Source organism: Myotis daubentonii, chromosome 6 (genome assembly GCF_963259705.1).
Source record: "Myotis daubentonii chromosome 6, mMyoDau2.1, whole genome shotgun sequence".
Lineage (NCBI taxonomy): Eukaryota > Metazoa > Chordata > Mammalia > Chiroptera > Vespertilionidae > Myotis > Myotis daubentonii.
Window position 1 is genome coordinate 85,733,439 of NC_081845.1, and position 19,427 is coordinate 85,752,865.

General features: G+C 57.5%; 2 protein-coding genes and 1 long non-coding RNA gene across 7 annotated transcripts; 2 read left to right on the top strand and 1 right to left on the bottom strand.

Annotated features, from left to right (window-relative positions):
• The first annotated feature begins 1,971 nt into the window (after positions 1 to 1,971).
• On the top strand, positions 1,972 to 5,417 carry LRRC73 (leucine rich repeat containing 73). Of its 3 annotated transcripts, none has more exons than XM_059701596.1 (6): positions 2,012 to 2,914; positions 3,452 to 3,612; positions 3,958 to 4,080; positions 4,468 to 4,568; positions 4,718 to 4,940; positions 5,090 to 5,417. In XM_059701596.1, the coding sequence occupies exons 1-6, from the start codon at positions 2,643 to 2,645 to the stop codon at positions 5,158 to 5,160; spliced, it is 951 nt and encodes a 316-aa protein (XP_059557579.1). In that variant the 5' UTR covers positions 2,012 to 2,642; the 3' UTR covers positions 5,161 to 5,417. The 3 variants fall into 3 exon arrangements, with proteins under 3 accessions (XP_059557580.1, XP_059557579.1, XP_059557581.1); XM_059701598.1 differs by having other exon boundaries at positions 2,788 to 2,914; positions 3,406 to 3,612; XM_059701597.1 differs by lacking the exon at positions 3,958 to 4,080 and having other exon boundaries at positions 1,972 to 2,914.
• Positions 5,418 to 5,831: 414 nt separating this feature from the next.
• TJAP1 (tight junction associated protein 1) lies at positions 5,832 to 12,519 on the bottom strand. Of its 3 annotated transcripts, none has more exons than XM_059701592.1 (8): positions 12,403 to 12,519; positions 10,879 to 10,907; positions 10,001 to 10,162; positions 9,730 to 9,796; positions 9,463 to 9,492; positions 8,605 to 8,712; positions 8,418 to 8,501; positions 5,832 to 7,653 (listed from the first exon to the last, which is right to left on the bottom strand). In XM_059701592.1, exons 1-8 carry the CDS (start codon positions 12,499 to 12,501, stop codon positions 6,556 to 6,558), a joined length of 1,677 nt encoding a protein of 558 aa, XP_059557575.1. In that variant the 5' UTR covers positions 12,502 to 12,519; the 3' UTR covers positions 5,832 to 6,555. The 3 variants fall into 3 exon arrangements, with proteins under 3 accessions (XP_059557575.1, XP_059557578.1, XP_059557577.1); XM_059701595.1 differs by having other exon boundaries at positions 12,366 to 12,486; XM_059701594.1 differs by lacking the exon at positions 9,463 to 9,492.
• A 5-nt stretch (positions 12,520 to 12,524) lies between these two features.
• LOC132237294 (uncharacterized) lies at positions 12,525 to 19,110 on the top strand. The gene is made up of 3 exons (XR_009453503.1): positions 12,525 to 12,945; positions 12,995 to 15,906; positions 16,675 to 19,110. It is a non-coding gene; the product is annotated as an uncharacterized LOC132237294 (long non-coding RNA).
• The last annotated feature ends 317 nt before the right edge of the window (positions 19,111 to 19,427 follow it).

Consider the following 19,427-nt stretch of genomic DNA (forward strand, 5'->3'; position numbering starts at 1 on the left):
CTCATACTCTGAACACACACGTGCACACCCACATGTGTGTACACACTCACACAAGCAAACACACATGTCATTGTACACACTTACTCACACAAGCACATCCACAACCCCCTGGGAAAATGGCAGAGACAGACATGAGAGCACAGAGCTGAGAAGGCGGAAGCAGAGGGTTGGGTAGAGAGTAGGAAGCAACCTGGTGAGGCAGCTCGAGGTGGGATCTGGGTCACGGGTGGTCAGAAGCCCAGCTCCGTCACTGCTGGGTTAGGAACTTAATCGGAGGCCTAGTTTCTTTTTTTCTAAAATGAGGGTAACACCACCACCGAAAAAATCAGGATTTTTTTGTTTGAGAAATAAATGAAATGATATATACTAAAGTTCTTTATAAATTGAAATGCTGTGAAGAGTCATATGGAAACAAAGATAAGGGAAAATGTCACCCCCATGTTCACTTAGCAAATACTCACTTATTTTGAACCGAGGGTAAAAAGCTAATTAAAGCTCTAAGACTAAAAATCACAACTCCGTCTAAAGCCAGTGTTGCCACAGTCACCTGTGCACATCACCTGGTGGGGGCCTGAGGGCTACACAGGCCTGGGAACCCTGGGCTGATTGGTAACCACTGTTCCATTGCACAATAACAACAACAGGGTCATAAGACTAACACATTATCTTATTTACAATCTTGACATTTTGTTCATCATGGATTTTTTGCATTAATTTTTAAAATATTTTTTATGGATTTCAGAGAGGGAGAGGGAGAGAGAGATAGAAACATCAATGATGAGAGAGAGAATCATTGATTGGCTGCCTCCTGCACACCCCCCCACTGGGGATCGAGCCCGAAACCCAGGCATGTGCCCTTGACCAGAATCGAACCTGGGACCCTACAGTCTGCAGGCTGACGCTCTATCCACTGAGCCAAACCGGCTAGGGCCGCATTAATTTTTAAATACTGCATTAAAATATTACTCATCTTGATTACTGAGTTTTTTCGGCGCTCCTTAAATTCTGCATGGGAGGTGAGGTCTGCCTTGCTTCCCAGCTCCAGCCCCCGCGAGCTGGAAATGAATGTCACTCATGATTGCCATGTTTGGTTCCAGTGGATCATCTGTTTGTTCTCAGCCACGCCACTTTATCTCCTCTCCCCATTTGACCAATCTATGAAATAAAGCTACTGTAAAGGGTATAAAGGAAGCCGGAAAGTTGGTCTTTGGTGTCAAGGACCTTTCAGTCTGGCAAGGCGAACTGATGCAGTCCGAGGACAGTTTGAGCTGCCGAGTCATACAAGACAATGTGGCCCCTGCTGTTGTTATAAACTGTGTGGGAATTCAGAATGGGAGGGTTTTTAACAGCCACACCCCTCTCCAATGGCTCAACCTTGGGAACCCTAAGTGGGGGGGGGGGGGGGGGAAATGTGGATTAGCACAAAAAAGGGAGAGACACTTTCAACAGAAGAACTTTGCATGAGCTGAGATGGTCCACTTCCTTTTGTCTGGCTCACGGGGCAAAGCTCGGTTCTGAGTAACGTAGACACACACAAACCCTAGAGGAGTCAGCGTTCCTTCTCTCTTTCTCTCTCTCTCTGTTCACACACCCCCCTCTCCGGTTGCTCCTAAAAACTCACAGCAGCTGGCAATTGTTTTTTGACCATTCTGGCCATTTTAGTACTAAACCTTAACATGCGTCTTAATGATATATTTTTTTGGCCACAATACGAACAATATGAGCTCAGGGTCTGATCTTTAGGAATGGGGAACGACGGCAGAATAGGCAAAAGAACCCGTTTATGGTCTCAAACACCAGCCATCTCCATGTCACGTGCCCCCATTCCCTCCCCACCCCTGTCGGTCGCAGGCCTCCACCCTGACACCTATTTTCTACCTGTAGCCGGGCCCCGCGCCCCGTGCGCGACCGAAGCCGAAGGGACGAGCGGCCCCACCGTTCGGAACCAGCCGGCGCGCACTGACCTCGTGGGCCCGCCAGGCTTGGGCCGGGCAAGGGCGGGGCGAGGGGCGTGGCGAGCGGCGGTGACGCGATCGTTGCCATGGGAACTCGCCGCCCGCTTCGGCGCAGGAGCCGAAGCTCGAGCTGCAGCCGGTCGCCGGTCGCCGGTCGCCCATCGCCCGTCGCCCGTCGCCCATCGCCCGTCGCCCGCTGCCGGCTGCCCGCTGGCCCGCTTCGGGCTCTCCCTGCGGCCGCGGTAGGAGGAGCCGGGCTGGAGGGAGGGAGGGAGTGGATGCGGACTCCGAGCGGTGACCGGTCCCGCGCGTCCTAAGCCGAGGCCCCTTAGCGGCCGCCGCAACCGCTAGAGACGAGGACAAGCGCGCAGCAGCGCCCGGGCGGCCGCCGATCGCGCGTCCCGGCCCACAGCCGAGGCACGGACGGCGCGGTCCGCCCCGCCGGGCGACCTCGGCGCCTCCGCCGCCCCGACCGGCTCCGCCCCGGGCCCCGGCGCTCCTCGCCGCCTCCCCCGCCGCCGCCGCCACCTCCGCAGCCTCCTGCGCCTCTGCCGCCGCCGCTGCGCCCGCTCCGGCCGCGACCCCAGCCCGGGCCCCGACCTGAGCCCCGGCCGCGCCCGGGGCCCTACCAGCCTCGCCCGCGGCCTGGGCCCCGGCCCCGGCACTGGAGGTCCAGCCGTGGGTACGATGCTGCCCAGCTCCATCCAGATTTCAGGGGGGCCGTTGTCGGGCGCCGAGGTGCGGGACATCTGCCGCGGCCTGCGCGACAACGCCGTGCGCCTGCTCTCCCTGCGCGGCTGCCGCCTCTGCGACCGCGACTTCGGTCGCATCTGCCGGGCCCTCGCCGGGGCCACGTCCCTGGCGCAGCTCAACCTTAACCTGGGCGTCGTGTCCAGCCCCAGCCGCATCAAGCAGCTGGCGGAGGCGCTGCGGACCAACCGCTCCATCCAGTCCCTCTTGTGAGTGTGCTGTCCCGAAAGGGGTTCCTCCTCGCACTGCCTGCCGCCCCTTCCTCCGCGCACCTTCCTGAGCCTCTCGGTGCCGCCTCCCTCTTTCCCCTGACACACCGCCCTCTCCCTCTGCCTCCACCCTCCCGGCACATCCCTCCTCCGGAACCAGCACCCGCAGCCTCACCCCAAAGCAGGTGGAATACCCACCCCTTCCTGGGGGGGCACGTGCACCTCTCACCGAGTCACCGCATTGACTTCTGGGGGCAGCTCCTCAGTCCCCCAAAAGGAACACTGCCCGACATCCTCCTACCGAGGCGCCCTAAACCACCCCACCCCCTTCTCTGCCCTCTGTCCTGGGTCCCAGGAAACCATCTACCTGCGTTCCTCTCTAGACTAGAGTCTAGAGCCTGGAATTTCCTTTCTCCCCCTTCCCAAAGCCTCGCCTCAGTGCCGAGGCCTGAGTGCCCTCCTCTCCTCGGGGCTCACCTCTTCCCCCACAGATAGGGCTGACGACTGTAACCTCTGCTCTCTGGTCTCACCCCCCAGCCTGCATGGGAGCCCCCTGACAGATGCGGGGTTGGCCTTGCTGAACCCAGCCCTGACCCTCCATCCTGCCCTTGTGGCTCTGGACCTGGGGGACTGCATGCTGGGTGATGAAGCCATCAACCTCATCTGTGGCCTCCTCCCCCCAGACGGGGCCAAGTCTGGTGAGCAGGGCCCTGCTAAGGGCAGGGGCTGGTGTGGCCTTGATGAAAAGCTAAATGCAGAGGGCAGGGGCCCCGGCCCAGAGCGGAGGGCTCTGACAGTGTGGGTGAGAATGTATTTTAAATATTTTCAGGAAGGAGGAGGGTTAGGGGTTGAACAGGGTGTAGAATCTGAAATCCAGTTCTGGTGGGCAGGGAGGGCCGGGTCTCTAACAGGCACTGGAGTTCTGTGGTGGGGGTGGGGTGCCTCCCAGCCACTAGGGACACCCCAGAGATCTAGGGCAGGGTAGGAGCTTAAAGAGGGCCTGACACTTTCCCATCCTGGCTTCTCCTTGCGATGTTGCCCAGGTCTGAAGGAGTTAACGCTGAGTGCCAACCCTGACATCACCCCTAAGGGCTGGAGCCGCCTTGCCATTGCCGTGGCCCACAGCTCCCAGGTCCGCGTCCTCAATTTGGACTACAACCCCCTGGGTGAGGCTCCAGAAAACTTCCTTAGATTCTCACCACCCCACCCCCCATCCAAGAGCCTGGGACCAGCGGTTGCCACGGTAACCCCCACACTGGGGAAGGGAAAATGGAGGGGGGTCTGGGAGGTAGCAGAGGAGCCACCTGTGTGGAGGACCAGATAGATGACCAACAGGTAGATCAAAGCATCCATCACCACTTCCAGCTCGCTTCATGCATTCACTCACCAATCACAATGCTCTGCTCCTGGCTACCTACCAATTGTCAGCGTTTCCTGGCCTGGGGGTGGGACCTAAGGTTGTTAGGGCGATGGGGAAGCTGTCTGGGGGGAAGGGTTAGCAGGGCTGTGCATGAATGTAGATGAGTATGTGTGTGTGCATGCTGTCTCCCAAGGTGATCATGTGGCAGGGATGCTGGCTGTGGCTGTGGCCTCCAGTCGCACCTTAGAGGTCCTAGACTTGGAGAGCACAGGGCTCACCAACCAGTCTGCTCAGGTGAGACTTCTTCATGTGTGGGGAAGGCCTGGGGGTGGGGGAGGGGGAGTTAGCCAGGGGTCTGTGGACTTAACGAAGGGGTGGCAGGCTGGAGTCAAGGAAGCCACCTTAACCGAGTTTCTTCTTTTCCATACTCTTCTCTACCCCAGACCCTGCTGGACATGGTAGAGAATTACCCCACAGCTTTGCGGAGCCTGGTATTGGCTGAGAACAGCATCAGCCCAGAGCTGCAGCAGCAGATCTGTGACCTCCTTTCTGAGGGAGAAGAGGAGGAGGAGGTGGCAGGAGGGCCTGGTCACACCCAGGAAGGAGAGAGGGGGCGGGAGCCTGCCGCCCAGCCGAGGGGAAGCAGTTCCTGGATGTGCCCCAGCGGTAAGAGCCTTGTGGGTTGATGGGAGCCAAGTCTGAAGAGGCTTGGGACCCGGGAGGATGGGTGTGGAAACCTGGGCCACTTTCTTCCTACTTACAGTCCCCATTGCAGGAACAGATGGTGGTCTGAACACCCCTCTTGCCTTCCACAGATCCCAGCTCTCAGATGGTGCTAATGACGTCAGGACTAGGGGACAGTCTGTTGGCTGAGACCGAGATGTGACTCTCCACTTGGGCTTCCACACATTACTACATCCGCCTCTGTCCCCGCACCTTGCCCGATACCAGGGTCAGGCCCTGGGGCTTGGGAGGGAGGGGGTTGCCTGGGGCTCTGGCAGCTCCTGGCAGCGTGATGGGAGGCTTTGGAAGCTGTGAATGAGCACCAGCCTTGGGGGCACTCGAACGCAAGGCAATGGCTCTGGACTTGGCAGCTCTGGCTGCAGCCCGCTGGCTCGGAAGAGATTTTTATGAACTCTACAACCTGGTGTATGGCTGTGGTCACTTGGAGCTGGCAGTAGGGGAGGAAGTGGCATTACCATTAGGCACCTCTAGGGGGCAGTGCCACCCCACAGCCAAGCATCCCCTGGCCCCAAGTCTCAAACTAGTCTGACTCAGACCTTGCACTGCTAGGTGACACCTCACACAGGCCCTATAACAATATAACTAAGGTAAAGAGCTTACCTCCAGAGCTGGGCTGGACTCTACCTCAAGGGGAGACACAGGGGCCCCATCAAGGTTACTAAGGTACACCCTCTCCCACTGCCTGATGCTCTGTGCCCAGGGAAGGCCCAGGCAGAGTGGGGCAAGGGAGAATCACCAGCAAAAAGTAGGACATCACAGGGACTGGGAATACTCAAGGATGGGGAGCAGACCCGTCAGTAATAGACAAATTAGTCCATAACAGTAAAATAGTTTTATTTAATTTTAAAATCATCAATGTGAAAATTTCCCAAAGCTGGGAGTAACAGTCTAGAGCCAAGATTAGGAGGGGAGCCAGGCCTCATCTAGAGCCCAGCTGGAGGCCCGAGACCCGCCCTCCACTCCCTTCCAGAGGGAACAGCTGAGGAGAGCCCTGAGTCAGCCCTCTCCCACCCCGGAGGGTGCGCTGTGCCAGGCCCCTTAAAGGCAATGGCTGTGCAAGGGATTCTGGGGGAGAGGGAAACAGGTAAAAAATAGAAAGGTTAATAGAAAATAGGAATTAGAGGTTAATAATCCCAATAACACCCCCTCATCAAAAAACAAAACAACGCAACACCTCATGGCTATGAGAGGAAGATGGAGGATGAACACTGATGTGATAAGCCGCTCGGCTCCCCAGAACAGCCCGATTTGGGCTGGACTGATTTGAAGAAAGACCTTGAGCCCTGGCTGCATGTTACCTTTGGAGAATAAATATTTCAAGAAGGGGAAAACCATGAGGCAAGCTGGTGCCAGTCAGTCAATGCAGCTGAAAGGCCTGGTGTGGCCCCCACCTGGCCCTCCCCGCACAAGGAACAGAGCTGTGCGGGCCTAGAGGGACGGGAGTTCAAGGGCTTGGCTGGGGAGAGGACAATGAGCTGCAGGGATCAGGTCTCCTTGCAGTCCCAGTGCAGCAGTGGCAGGAAGGCAAGCAGGGGCCTTAATTGAGCAGATTGCCCTGCTCCTGGGCCTGGGTCAGGCTGTCCTTGCGGTGTAGGTGGTGTACCCCCATCCTCTTGGGGCTGCGCTGGGGCCGGCTGGGGCCGGGGAGTGCCCAGGGCCTGCCCTCAGTGTGGGAAGTACCAGGCCCTGTCTCTGTGCCAGGATCACGGGGCAGCAGGCTCTGCTGTTCCTCCTCAGGGCTGATGGGCAGATTCAGCTCTTCCTCATCTTCCTCCCTGGGAAGGCCAGAGTTGGGTTCTGTTGGCAGCAAAAGCCCACTCTCACCAGCTGGGGAAGAAGGTGCCTGAACCTCCTCCTCTCTGTCCGCGGGGCTCAGAGCAAACTGGCGCTGCAGCTCGGGGAGCGCATCCCGTCCATAAGCTGTGCACCGGGCCACAGCGGCCGGTGGAGTGCGGTCAACAAACGCCCGCTGCCAGCTGGCCAGCAGGTCCTCCTCAGAGCTGGCAGAGCTGGCTGGGGCGCTGAGTACTGGGGGGGCTGGGCTGGGCTGGTGGTGGGGTGAAGCCTGGGCGGAGGCAGGGCTGCTGGGCACTGGGCTAGGACGGCCACGCTCACTCCCCTCCTCCACCAGACTCAGGGAAATGGCCTGGCGGGTAGCATACGTGCAGTTGGGCAGGGGGCTATTGCGGGGGATTCGCACCTTATCCTCAGAGAACTCTATTACCTTTCGGCCAGGATACAGAGGGTGTGGTGGAGATGGGGTGGGGTAGGGGCTTAGCTTCTCAAAGGCCGGCAGAGGCACCTCCTCATCTGGGGAGCCCCCAGCAGTGCTCAGAGAGTGGCACTCCCCATTGGGTTGAGGGGTGGGGCTGCCAGGGACTGGGGGACTGGCTAGATCACCTGGGGCACCCTCACTCATGTCTACATGCACAAAGACATCCTCAGCCAAGGGGCGCCCAGCACTGCCTGACTGGACCGAATTGAGCAATAGAGACTCTGGCTTCTCCAACACGCGGGCAATGACCGAGGTGGGTACCACAGCCCCTGGTGCCAGGCTGGGGGCAGGGTCCGGGCTGGCAGCCTCTTGACCACTGTGCAGATGTTTCCGAACCATGTCCTGTAGCTCACAGGGTAGCTGGGGTAAAGGAACAGAAGAGAAGAGAGACATGAATGATCCCAACCTAAGACAGGCTGAATCATGGCAAAACACGGCTGCCGCATGCAAGCACCACGGTGTGCTTGGCACTCTGCTGTCTCCTGTGCTTGCAGCACGCCCAGGTACATCCTCATTTAACACATAAACAGGCTCATTGGGGCTAAAATAACTTGAAGCTTTTGATTAACACCAGCAGGATCTGAACCCAGAACTGATGCTAAGGCCCACGTGCTCTCGAACTTCTATCTTTCCCATCTTAGCAGTAGCTTCTGCCCAAACCAGACGTAAGTTTGAGGCTCCGTACTGACCGACAGCCTTGGGAATGTCCCACTGCTTGTCGGCCCCATCAACCTTGGGCCTGAGGGTCTTGGGTCTAGAGTTTGTCCTTTGGGGTCAGGGGATCAGTTGGGCCTAATACTCTCTAAATATTCTTATGGCTGATAGCTCTGGCCACCCCTCCTTCCTGCATGGGATCCTGAAACTGAGTCCCTCTCTCCCTGTCTCTGTTCCAAAAATACCAACAGGCCAACCCTCAGCCCTAGTGATGGGCCAGTGACAGCATAAGGATACCAACCAGTGGCAGAGTTGACTGGCTTGCGAGGAGACATTTAGGCAAAGCAGAAAGGGGTAGTGAAAAGCAAGGGGTAGTGAAAAGCAAGGGGATGGAGAGAGATGTAGAAACTGGAGTTAGAAGAGTCTTAAAAAGGCTGGACTGACACTGTTGGGGCAGGTATTGCACTCACATCAGCAAACTTGTGGTTACGGAAGTGGGATTTGTTGCACTTGAGGAGCTGCACAGCCAGGTTGCAGTCCAGCCGGTACCGCTCCTGCAGATACAAATGTGGCTCAGAGTCCAGCCCTGCCCCAGGGAGCAGGGCTGGGCCAGGAGTAGCCGGCCACAGGCAAGGAAGGCCCGGGAAGTGCACATACGTTGAGCTCCTCCAGCTTGTTGATGGTGTTCTTGGCATCCAGCAGCTTGTTGGTCAGCTCTACAATCTCCCAGTCCAGTGTCTTCCTATCCATCTCAGCCTTCTTGATCTGAAGCACGAGACTTGTGGTGAACCCAGTCCACGCCCCAGCCAGCCCTTCCTCCCCTTCCCTCCTCCCAGCCCCAGACACAGGAAGCCACAAGTGCTAGGGCAGCCAAGGCGGATGGAATAGAGACAGACAATGGACAGACAGAAGGAGCCCAGACACTCTCCTGTTCTCCGGGCTGACTGTGGGGCTGGGCTTTCTGAGCATGACCTGGGCCCAGCAGTGTAAGAGGCTGCCCATCCCTTTAGGGAACGCTACACACCAGGCAAGGGGCTGTACCTGAGAGGTGAGAACCGGGCAAACCCAGGCACTGAAGCCTATGTATATGGGTGTTTCCAGGATCAGGCTAGGAAGAGGGAGGAGGGAGGAGGCTGGGTGGCAGCTGGGGAGTGGGGGGGTGGGGGTGGCTGTGAGATTATCTAGATGAGCTGGAAGGGAGCTGCCGGCTCCAAAGCAGCCTTCTGATCTTCAGGTCACAGGCTGCGTCGACGGCCCCTTCCCCCGAAAGGCTTGGGCTTGCTGCCAGTGCAGCCGAGGGCTGTGTGCTCAGTAGTGACATCAATCAGTACCTCTGCCTAGGCCAGGAGCAGGCTCCCAGCTGTCCCCTAGGAAGGAGGCACTGACTACTGAACAGGCCTCACATAAGGAAGAGAACAGGACTGGGCAGAGGGAAATGACCAGGGCCCGGCAATCCCAGATCTCCACTGAGGAGGAGGCCGGGGCAAGGGAGAAAACACACAACTCAGACGCAACTGCAAAAATCCAGCTGTGGCTAAGAGAGGCCTGAGAGGAGAGTGCAGCAGCAACGGTGGCAGCATGAGGGGAAGACGAGGAGAGAAGAGAAACAGTGTGAGCATTAAGACAGTCCTGACTTGCAGAGCACACTGCGGTCCCCTCCCCACCACTGCCCCCGCTTCCCTCCCCAAGCCCCTGGGCAGAAAGGCATTCCCTTGGCAAGTCCTAGCCCCCTGCTATGCTGTGAGCACAGTGCCAGCCAGACTGCCCTCTTGGACAGGTTACCAGCGTGTGCAGCTTGTCCTCCAGCTCCTGGTTGGTCCTCTGGGAAGCTGTGTAGCTGTTCTGCAGCCTGTAGAGGAATACAAGGCAGGCCCCTGGGTCAAGGTCCTGTTCTTCAGGCCCTGTTCAGCCTCTCCTTCATGAGGGATCTTGGGCAAGTCATTCTCCTCCCCGAACTTCAGTTTTTTCACCAGAATCAGATGAGGCCTCTTCCAGCTAATCCCCAATGATGGGGAGATGTGTGCATGTGTGTCCTAGTCCCTTGTTCCCATACCTGCGGAACTTGTCCTTAAATTTGTCCAGTTCCTCACGGCTCTGGCCCAGTTCCAGCTCCAGGCAGTCCTGCCCAATTTCCAGCTCGCGCTCCAGGGCCTCGGTGCGCCTGGTGGCCAAGGCCAGGCGCCTGCGAAGCTCTTCATTCTCCTGCTGCAACAGCCTGGCAGGGAAGGAGTCAAGGGCAAAGGGGCATTAGAGATGGAAGGGCCAGCCCTGGAGCCCCAGGCTGGTCAGGGAGGAAGTAGGGATGACATGAAGACAGGCAACTAGGGGCAGGGGACTCTTGGACCTCAGCCTTTCTGGCCCAGAGAACACAGCCTGGCTTGGAGAGTGGGGGAGGCAGAGGGGATAGTAGATGGTCGTCCCCCCACCCTCCCCCTCACTGGAGAAGAATGAGAAGACAGAATTGGGTGGGGGGATTCTAAGTCTGTCTCTGGTTACAGCCCAAGCCCGCCAGCCACCAAGCCCCCAGCTCCAGTTTCCCCACTGCACTACCAGCCTGCTCCATTATTAATCTCCTGGAAATCCAGCCCAGCACTGCCCCCTCTCCAGAGGCCTCACATGGCTGACAGGAAGGGCTCCAGGGAGGCAGCTGGCACAGAAGGGCCAGGCGCTGGGGAAGAGCTTGCTGGCAAGAGCAAGCCCTCAGAGCCATCCCCTCCTTGATTCCAGGTTCTCTTGCAGCCCATGGAACAAACCTGTTTTTTCAAAGGAATATCCACACCAAGCCTCCTCCCAGGGTCCCTAAACCACCCCCCCCAACCCAACATTTACCTCTACCTAATCCAAGGAAAAGCCCAACTACACCACCAGCCTCGCCCGGAGCTAAGGGGACAGAGCTGAGGCAGGGCAGGCTCTCGGGCAGCAGATACTCACTTCATCCTCTCTGCATCAGTCAGGGACTCCTGGGCACAAAAGAACAGAAGCTTGAGGCTCAGCTCTAGGCCACAGGCCTCCTGCTAGGCCCACCCTCCAGAAAGCCCTGGGAAGGGCCATTTCTGAAGCCCAAAGACTCTCACAGCAGAAGTGGGCTGCAGTGAGTGTCCTGTAGAGATGGAGGCAATCCAGTAATGCCCAGACAAGCCTAGATCACTTTCCCATGCCAACTAGAAGACTCAAGAACCCCTTCCAACCCTCACCAGCTCCAATCCCTCTTAGGCCTAGAGCCAGTTGCAAATAAGCCCTGGTGCCCATGACACCTCTCCCAGGGAAAGAGCCTCTCAGCTGTTCCCCAGGACCCTGAGCCCTGCAGGCGGGGCAGAGACCTTCCAGGGAAGTGAAGAAACCCAGCTGAGGTCCCGAGCTCTGACCATCACGCAGAGCCAGGCCCTCACAAAGGCTTGAGAGGAGCAAGTGCATGAGAGAAGGAGAACCACTAGGGTCATCCTGACTAAGAGGAGTGTAGCGTCTCTCCTTGCTTGTAACTTCCTACCCCACCCTCCCAAAATCCCTATGTTGGTCACAGCCCAAGAGCCAGGGCTCAGCCAGACACAGCGCTGAACAGGCACGTGCTGTGGCAAGAGGGAAATGTCACTCCAAAGAAAACTGACTGCTTCAAACGCCAGTCGGGGTCAGGAAAGTGCGGTGGGTGGCCCAGTCCGTGGACTTTGGAGCCACTAACACCTGGAGTCGATCCGTTTCTACCACAGGCTGGTTATATTAACCTCAGTGAGCCTGGGGTCCTCGTCCACAAAACCAGGGCACCCAGCACAATACCTGGCCTGTTTGTTCACTGTTCTCTGCGCTGAAATGGGCCAGTCACGGCATCTCTGCCCTGACTCTGACCAAGGCGGCCATGGTGCCCTGATGCTCAGCATGTGCTGACACACTCATATTCTGTAAGTGCACTCCATGCATTGCCACAGGCGGAAACCGGTAGCAAGGAGAATAAACCACCACCAACTGGTTTCCTCCTGTTAGTGAGCTTAATAAGGGAGGATAACCGATGTCTTTAACAAACGTGAGCTGACGTAAAGCTGGGGGAAGGGCCTGGCTTCGGGGACAGTGAGGAACAGCTGGTCTGGTGGGAGGAGCTGGAGCATCGCCTCCCCACAGCCCCCCGAGGGGCTTCAGGTTGACGGCTCTCCCCCACCAGTGGAGGACGAGTCCCAGCCTCCAGCAGGTTAGGGCCCCTCAGTCTGGGGGGCTGCCTCTCGTAGAGAGAGCAATACTGCATGTGTGGGGTCATTTCTGCAGAGCTACCAAGACTCCGAGGCTTCCTGACATGCGGACATGTGCTCATGGCTGGCCTCTAGGAGCCCCCACTGCCCCCACCAGCAATGCCATACTCTCGCCCCAACTCAGGGGGCCAGAGTCCCCTCAGGCGGGAGAAGTCAGCCAGACGGCCAGCTTCAGAGGCCCACCTCTGCCAGGCAAAGTGGGGGTGCCAGTCTTGCTGACCTGCTGCTCAGGCTGGGACCCAGGAGCTTCCAGCCGCAGCTCCCGATGCTCGGGCGGTGCCTTGCGGTAGGGCTTCTTAGCAGGGGCCGCGCTGGTCATTCTGGGAGGCGAGGGCTCCTCGACCTGCTGAGGAGAAGCCAGGGAGGAGGAGCCTCAGAAATGAGGGCAAGTGGCCTCGGGACTGAGGAAGAGGACGGTGAGGGGAACAAAGGTAGGAGCCACCAGGCAGGCCCACAGGCTCGGGCATGGCTGGGGTCACTAGAAGGGCTGGGTGCTGGTGTGTCAGCGCCCAAGGAGTCAGGGGAGTGCTGAGGGGGGCATGGGTCCAAGGGGGACAGAGGGGTGGGAAAGGCAAGACCTGGGGCCTGGGCACCAGGAAGAATGCACTTGCCCGAGGAGTGGGCGGCGAGTGTGAAGGCTGCCACCCCGTCCTGTGTGGGCTCAGAAGGAGGCCTCGAAGGGAAAACTGCCCTCCACACGTATCAGCTCCCTCTGCTCTGAAATGGGGCAAGAGCAGCACTGGTCTCACAGGGTTACTGTGAGGTTGGGTAAAGCGCTGAGAGCAGCACTGGTCTCACAGGGTTACTGTGAGGTTGGGTAAAGCACTGAGAGCAGCACCTGGCACTTAGGCAATGGTTACTAAACGTTACCTTAAAAAATGTAACTGCAAAATAAAGTAACTGTAACCAGAAAGTAAGGTTTTGAGGATATTCACCCAACCCAGGCTCCTCAGCGGGTCTCTGAGCTTGACAGGGTCCTGAAGACCAAGCCCCACTAGCCTCCATCAGTCTCCTTTCACCAGCCCCCGGACAAGAGGCGCCACCTGCCTGCCCCTCACCTGCCAGCCTCCCCAGGAGAGAGCCACGTGGGGGTGCAGGCCTCACCAGGACATACCGTCTGTCTGTCTGTCAGCAGCTTGCTCTGGTCCGCTGTCCGCGCGTTAGCCCTCGGCTCTCCGCATCCCACGGCCCCTCCACTTCCTCTTGCCAAAAGCTCCTGAAACCGGAGAAGGGAAGAAAGTGGAAACCAGGTGTCAGCCGCCTGTCAGTGCCACCGGCCACCTGCCCAGTCTGGGACCTGGAAGGCACCCCAGGGAGAGCAGGCAGGAAAGCCATGGGACAGGGTCTGAGGGGGCAGCGTGGAGGTGGGAGAGGAGTAGGAGCACCGGGCTCCTGCCTGCTCTATGAAGAGTCATGCGTGTCTGAGTATTGTTCATGGTCGTGGCTTACACACATGCCCAATTCTGAAATAGGCCTGTCCCTGTCCTGTCCCTCTCCTACCCCACATCTGTCCTGTTCATCTCTCAGCATCTGCAAACAACTAAGAGGTTTGGAGAACATGGGCTGCACAAGAGAATACCAGGGAAAAGCCTCGTAGAGATGTAAGAAGCTGCTGGAAAGAAGGCTCCTAGCAGTCTCCAGAAGGAACCCAAAGGCTACCTCCGTGTACACCATGGTAAACAGACTCTGTGATGAGGAGGGGAAGGCACAGGAGAGGAAATCTAAAAAAGGCAGCAGTTTAGAGCAATGATGGTTCTCAAACAGGGTGACTTTGGTCCCCCCTCGCCCCCTCCTCAGGTATCTGGCAAATGTCTGAAGATATTTCTGGTTATCACAACAGGAGTGGGTGCCATTGGCATGTAGTGGGTAGAGGCCAGGGCTGCTGCTAAACATTCCGTGATGCACGGGACACCCCCACGAGAAAGAATGATCAACACACAATGTTGACAGTGCCACGGCTGAGAAACCCTGGCGTAGACACCCGAGTCTGGGGAGCTGAGAGGCTGGGGTCCCAGGCTCAGTGATGCTGACTCACTGTGTGGCCCTTCCTCCCTGGATAAGGCTTTCTCATCTGCCCCCGGTGGCGGGACGGAGTCACCTGTGGTCCCCTCCAAGTTCTTGGGGTTCTGAGCTCTGCCCCCATCTGTAATAAACTAGGCTGCAGCAGGGGGGCAGCAGCCACCACAGGGACCAGCGGAGGCAGCAACCTTAGGTGGCCTTCTGGGCATAAACAATCTTCCTGCTGCCTTCACCTAAACAGAGCTCGGGGCTAGAGCGTGTGTTCCTGCTGTTGGGACATGCCCTGGCCATGACTCTTGTCACATTCCAACAGGGCCTGAGGCAGGGAGAAGGTGAGGGTGTAGGGAGGGCGGGGAAGCAGGAGTGGCCTCCTCCTCTGTCTGAACAGCTTGGTCTCTGGCCTGGGGTTCTCGGGGAGCTGGGGTGTGACAGCAGGCACGAGCCGCCCACCCCCACCCCTTTGATGGTGAAGCAGAACGTGTCCCCACAGGGCACAAGCAGCATGCTGTGCCGAGCTGACTCCCTGCACAGGAATCCGGGCGGGCCTGAAGGGACAGTACATTCCTGGGCTGTGGGGAGCAGACAAGTCACCCCCACAGGTCCCCCAGGGCTACCCCTCCAGAGGGCCCCAGGGGGAGAGTTCCTATGGCCTGGGGGAGAGGCCGGGCAGCCCAAACCAGCCTGGGTACCTGGATTCCGATACACAGGGGGTGGAAGTGGAGGTGTGTGTTTGAGCTGGGAAGGTGTGTAGAGCCAGAAACACAGGAGCAAGTGTTACACGCAGCCAAAGAGATTCTACAAAACCCAGGGGAGGCTCCTGTGCTGGCCTCTGCCTTCTCTCCTTTTCTATGGAGAATCCAGGCCCCAGCTCCCATCTGATCCCCAGTCAGCTGGGTAGCCCCTCTTTCCCTGCAGGCCCCTTTACGGACCCTCCTCTATTCTCAGCTGCTGCTTTCCTTCCCTACCCTGTTCCTGCCGATGCCCACGCTGTCCCCGAGGCGCCAGGACATGCGTATGGGCAGGGAGGACACTGACTGCTCAGGTATCTGGTAATTCTACCTGTAAGGAGAGCAGCCTCACGCCGCGCTCCGCAGCCCTCACTCTAATTGCCACGCATCCCACAGCCCATCCTGCCTCATCCTGACCTCCAGTCCCCACGCCCCAGCCCCTCAGCACATATTCCCGGAGCTTCCGCAGCCAGCCAGTCGGGCTTGCTGAGGGGGCAGACAGAGTGGATGTGGGTGGCAGTGAAATGGGGAGTAGATGCAGGCACGGACACTCTGGGACGGATGGTGGGGAGACGGGCTGGTTCTCTCCCAGCCAGAGCCGACTCTTTTCATGCACGTTAGTCACAGAGAGGGGAGCCACTCCCAACGGGGAACACAGAGGGCAATGCCCACCAGGGAGCCTGCAGTATCCCAAACGTAAGTCCACGAGGGAGAGTCTGTGCCACTCCCTGCCCCATGTCCATAAATACCGGAGCCCTCGCTTTAACTCCTGAGATCCGCTAAGTGCCCCAGATTCAGCGTCTAGGGGCCCACGATGCCGGCACTGAACAGGAACACACTGGGCCTGGCCGCCCGCTGTCCTGGACTAGAAGCGCCACAGGGAAGGACAGACCCAGGGGGAGAACGGTGCCAGGTGGTGTGGAGGACAGAACAAGAAGCAGCGGGACACCAAGCCGCAAGCTGGAGGAAGATGAAAGGTAAGCTGAAAGGCAGCAGAGCAGACCCCCCAGAAAGCCCAGCTACCAGGGACAGCCTCCACTGGCCAATCTCCACCCAGAGGTTCCCAGGTGGCCTTGCAGTGTTTCAGCCCAAGGCGGTCTCCAGCCCTGCATGGAGAAAAGGACTCCAGGGAACACAGCTGGACGTTCGGAATGGGCCACGGGCCACGATGAGCAAGCAAGCAGCCTCCAGGCCTCTCGGTGCCCAGCTCTGGAAAATGGTCCGTGGAAGGTCTACAAGTTGATGGGGGAAGAATATTAACTCCAAAACTCCCTCAGCCTCAAGGAACTGGGGCAGACGACTAAGGATGTGCAGCTACCAGATCACATGCTCGGTTTGTACGAGTACAGCTGTGCTCCGGGAGAAAGGCTGAGGCCGATGATAAAACCTCTGGCTGGCCCAGTTTAGTGTGAAGCTCCTTGGGCTGGGCCTGCAGGCACTGCTGAGGGAGATACCCAGAGCAGCAATAAACCCTCCTCCCTACTCAGGGAGGTGAGGTGAGAAGAAAAAGCAGCTCTCCTCACCCCTCACCACCCCCACCAACCAGCCTCCTCCTTCTTCTTCTGCATAGTCTTCATTCTGCACTTACTCAGAATCAGTTTGGAGGAGAGATTCAACCCCGTATCTGCTGGGGTGGAGGCGGGGTGGTGGTGATAGCTTCCTAATTGCCATGTTGCAATCTGCCAGTCAGTGCAGGCCGCCTGTTGCCACCTGCCCTGTATTAAATACCTTCTCCCTGATTACAGCCCATGGGGCATGATTAGCTGCCTCCGGAGAACAAAGTCTGCTTTCATTGGAAATGGTACTCTCACGCACAGTGAACCCGCACTGTGAACCTGAACAGCTGAGCAGAGAGTGTAGACAGAGACAGATATAAGGAGAAATGTGTGCCAGAAGTTGGCCGAGCAGTATCCTTTAATCAAAGGACAAAAACTTCGCCAAGCTTCACTCTTTAACCAGGAGGTGGGACTCATACCTGCTCCTTTTGTGTGGATGTGAAGTATGTGTATGTGACCAGGGACTTTCACGGTGATCAGGGATCACCGCTGCTGCAGATGGAGTCGTTTCCTGGAGAAAATTCTTCAGAATCCTGATTCTCTCCAAACCACTATCCTTACTCCTCCTCCCACCAAACACCCACAGGAGGCACCAGAGGAAGGTGCACGTCCAAGAGCCAAGGACGCCCTCTCGCTTCCTTCTGCCATCCTTTCTCTGGGTTTCCCCAAGGCCCAGGGCAAAGTCAAAGGTGCAGAAGGGAGGTCCAAGCACCTCCTCTGAGGGCTGAGGCCACCCCCTCAACACGGCCCAGCGAGGGAGACTGAATTGAATCCAACATGGGTGTGGCTCTTTGGCTTTTCAAACTTCTGCCTTCCCTCACCAGATGTCTCCCCCGGTTCCAAGTTCTTCTCTACAACTTCACTGCCCAGTTCAGCTGCCCTGCCCTGGAAAGGCAGCCTGCCACCCCCACCCCCGCCCCCCATCGCCCATGCTCTTGTCAGGAAATTATGGCCCCGACATTTATCTGGGCTCAGACTATTTCTGAACCTGATGATACGCCTTTCTGCTCATAGCTGGCACTGAATCAAGCAAGTGGGTCAATGAACCCAACTTCTCAATTACCAAGGGCCCCACATCACCACCAAAATCATTCAAGCTCTTCTTCATAATTCACCCAAGAAAAGGCTAACGGAAATCAGCAGTCACTACTGCTTTTAAAATGAAAGGAAAACCAGCCCTTCTTTAGCATACTCTAGCCTTGTTGTATTCTGCCTTAATTCCCTTGGAATCCAGCAAGAGAAAAATAATAGAAATAAATACAGGCCCTTCCATAGCTCCCAATCAACTGCTAAAACATGCATGTCTGATCACACAGGAACTAGCGCCTCCTCTGTGAGAACTGTCCTCAGCTAACAGCTAATTGTTAGCTAACAGCTGTACGTAGTCTCTGAACTCTGTAAGCCTGGAGAAAGCTGCACCGCAAGCTCCTGAAAGCCAGCCTCTGCCTCCAACCGAGGCCCAAGAAATACAGACTACCCCCCTGCAAGGGCCAGCCCTGTAACCAGGTGACTGGGCAGGGGCTCCACCAGCATGAGTACGGCCCTCTCCCCCGGGGCTCAGTGAACAGCGGAACAGTCCCTCAGCACGGTGAGCGGATCCTAAAAGAGCTGCTGGGGCTCAACTCTCCCCACACCGGCCCCAGGTGCCCCTCCCACTTGCAACCAGCCCCCAGTTTCCGGCATGCAGCTGTTCCTGCGATACATGAGCAAAGCCCTCAGCAATCCTGGGCGCGTGGCGGGCAAGCATCCAGCAGCTCATGGAGCGGGGCCTGGGCAGGCTCTGTTCTGGGCTGATGACTCGGCTAGAAGATGCCAGTCTGTGCCCAGACTGGCCCTGCTGCCCCTCTGACAGCCATGCTGCCACCCCTCTGGGCAAGTACAATCTCACCCTCTTGGGACAAGCTGCCTGGGGCCCTGATCTGGCCTCATGCCTGCTCAAAGAGGAACAGACTGACAGGTTTTTAAAAGCCAAAATGGGCGGGTATTATTCTGTCACAGAGTAATCCTGAGGACTCAAAACTAGAGCTGTGACCTTCAGTGCTCACCTGGCTCCCCACCTGAGCAAATACCTCAAGTCTATCACCTGACTTCATTCAAGCAAACACTAGACAGGAACAAAGGGGCTAAAGACGACTGATGATCCAACCAAACCAACCCCCCTCCTATAAAGAGAGGGCCAACATATCCCCAAGATCATAAGCAGCACTTGACAGTGGTCCCCATGCCCTCTCCTAAGATGCAAGAACCAAGTGAGAGGTGGCCCTGAACTAAGCCTCCCCTCCAGTTTCCTTTGGCTTTCCTGGTCAGAGCCAAGCCACAAACCCCTCCAGCTTGCTAACTCAGGGTCCCTAAACGTCTGAGTAGCATCTACCAGCTCTCACATTTACACCCCCCCACCCCCACCCCCCACTAGTAGACAGCTCACTACCTTCTCCCTCCCAGCCCAATAGTACAGAACCACTGTGCGGACCAGCAGGTCTCCAGTTTCCCTATCCAGCCTACCCCATACTGCACGGCCTCCAGAGGCAGGAGACATAGTCTGTCTAAAGAGTTACCTGTGGCCCTAGCCGGCTTGGCTCAGTGGATAGAGGTCAGCCTGCGGACTGAAGGGTCACAGGTTGATTCTGGCCAAGGGCACATGCCTGGGTTTCGGGCTCCACCCCCCAGTAGGGGGCGTGCAGGAGGCAGCCGATCAATGATTCTCTCCCATCATTGATGTTTCTCTCTCTTCCTTCTCCCTTCCTCTCTGAAATCAATAAAGAAATATATTTTTTTTAAATAAATAAAATAAAGAGTTACCTGTGCATAACACCAGGAAGCTCCAAGCAGTCAGCCTTCCTGTTGTCTCGGGAACCCCCTTCTCCTTTCCAAACCTAAAGGGCCGTTCACCAGCCTCCCAATCTCAGGCCAGGGCCTCACCTAGGCCCACTGTGGGATCCAAA

Excerpts from the sequence above, each read along its gene's own strand:
- TJAP1 (XM_059701592.1), bottom strand. The coding sequence starts at position 12,501 with ATGACCAGCGCGGCCCCTGCTAAGAAGCCCTACCGCAAGGCACCGCCC. Across the intron at positions 10,163-10,878 it reads ACTGATGCAGAGAGGATGAA|GCTGTTGCAGCAGGAGAATG; the intron begins GTGAGTATCTGC and ends CTTCCCTGCCAG. Across the intron at positions 8,502-8,604 it reads ACAAGCTGGAGGAGCTCAAC|GAGCGGTACCGGCTGGACTG; the intron begins GTATGTGCACTT and ends TTGTATCTGCAG.
- LRRC73 (XM_059701596.1), top strand. The coding sequence starts at position 2,643 with ATGCTGCCCAGCTCCATCCAGATTTCAGGGGGGCCGTTGTCGGGCGCC. Across the intron at positions 2,915-3,451 it reads CGCTCCATCCAGTCCCTCTT|CCTGCATGGGAGCCCCCTGA; the intron begins GTGAGTGTGCTG and ends CTCACCCCCCAG. Across the intron at positions 3,613-3,957 it reads CCCAGACGGGGCCAAGTCTG|GTCTGAAGGAGTTAACGCTG; the intron begins GTGAGCAGGGCC and ends GATGTTGCCCAG.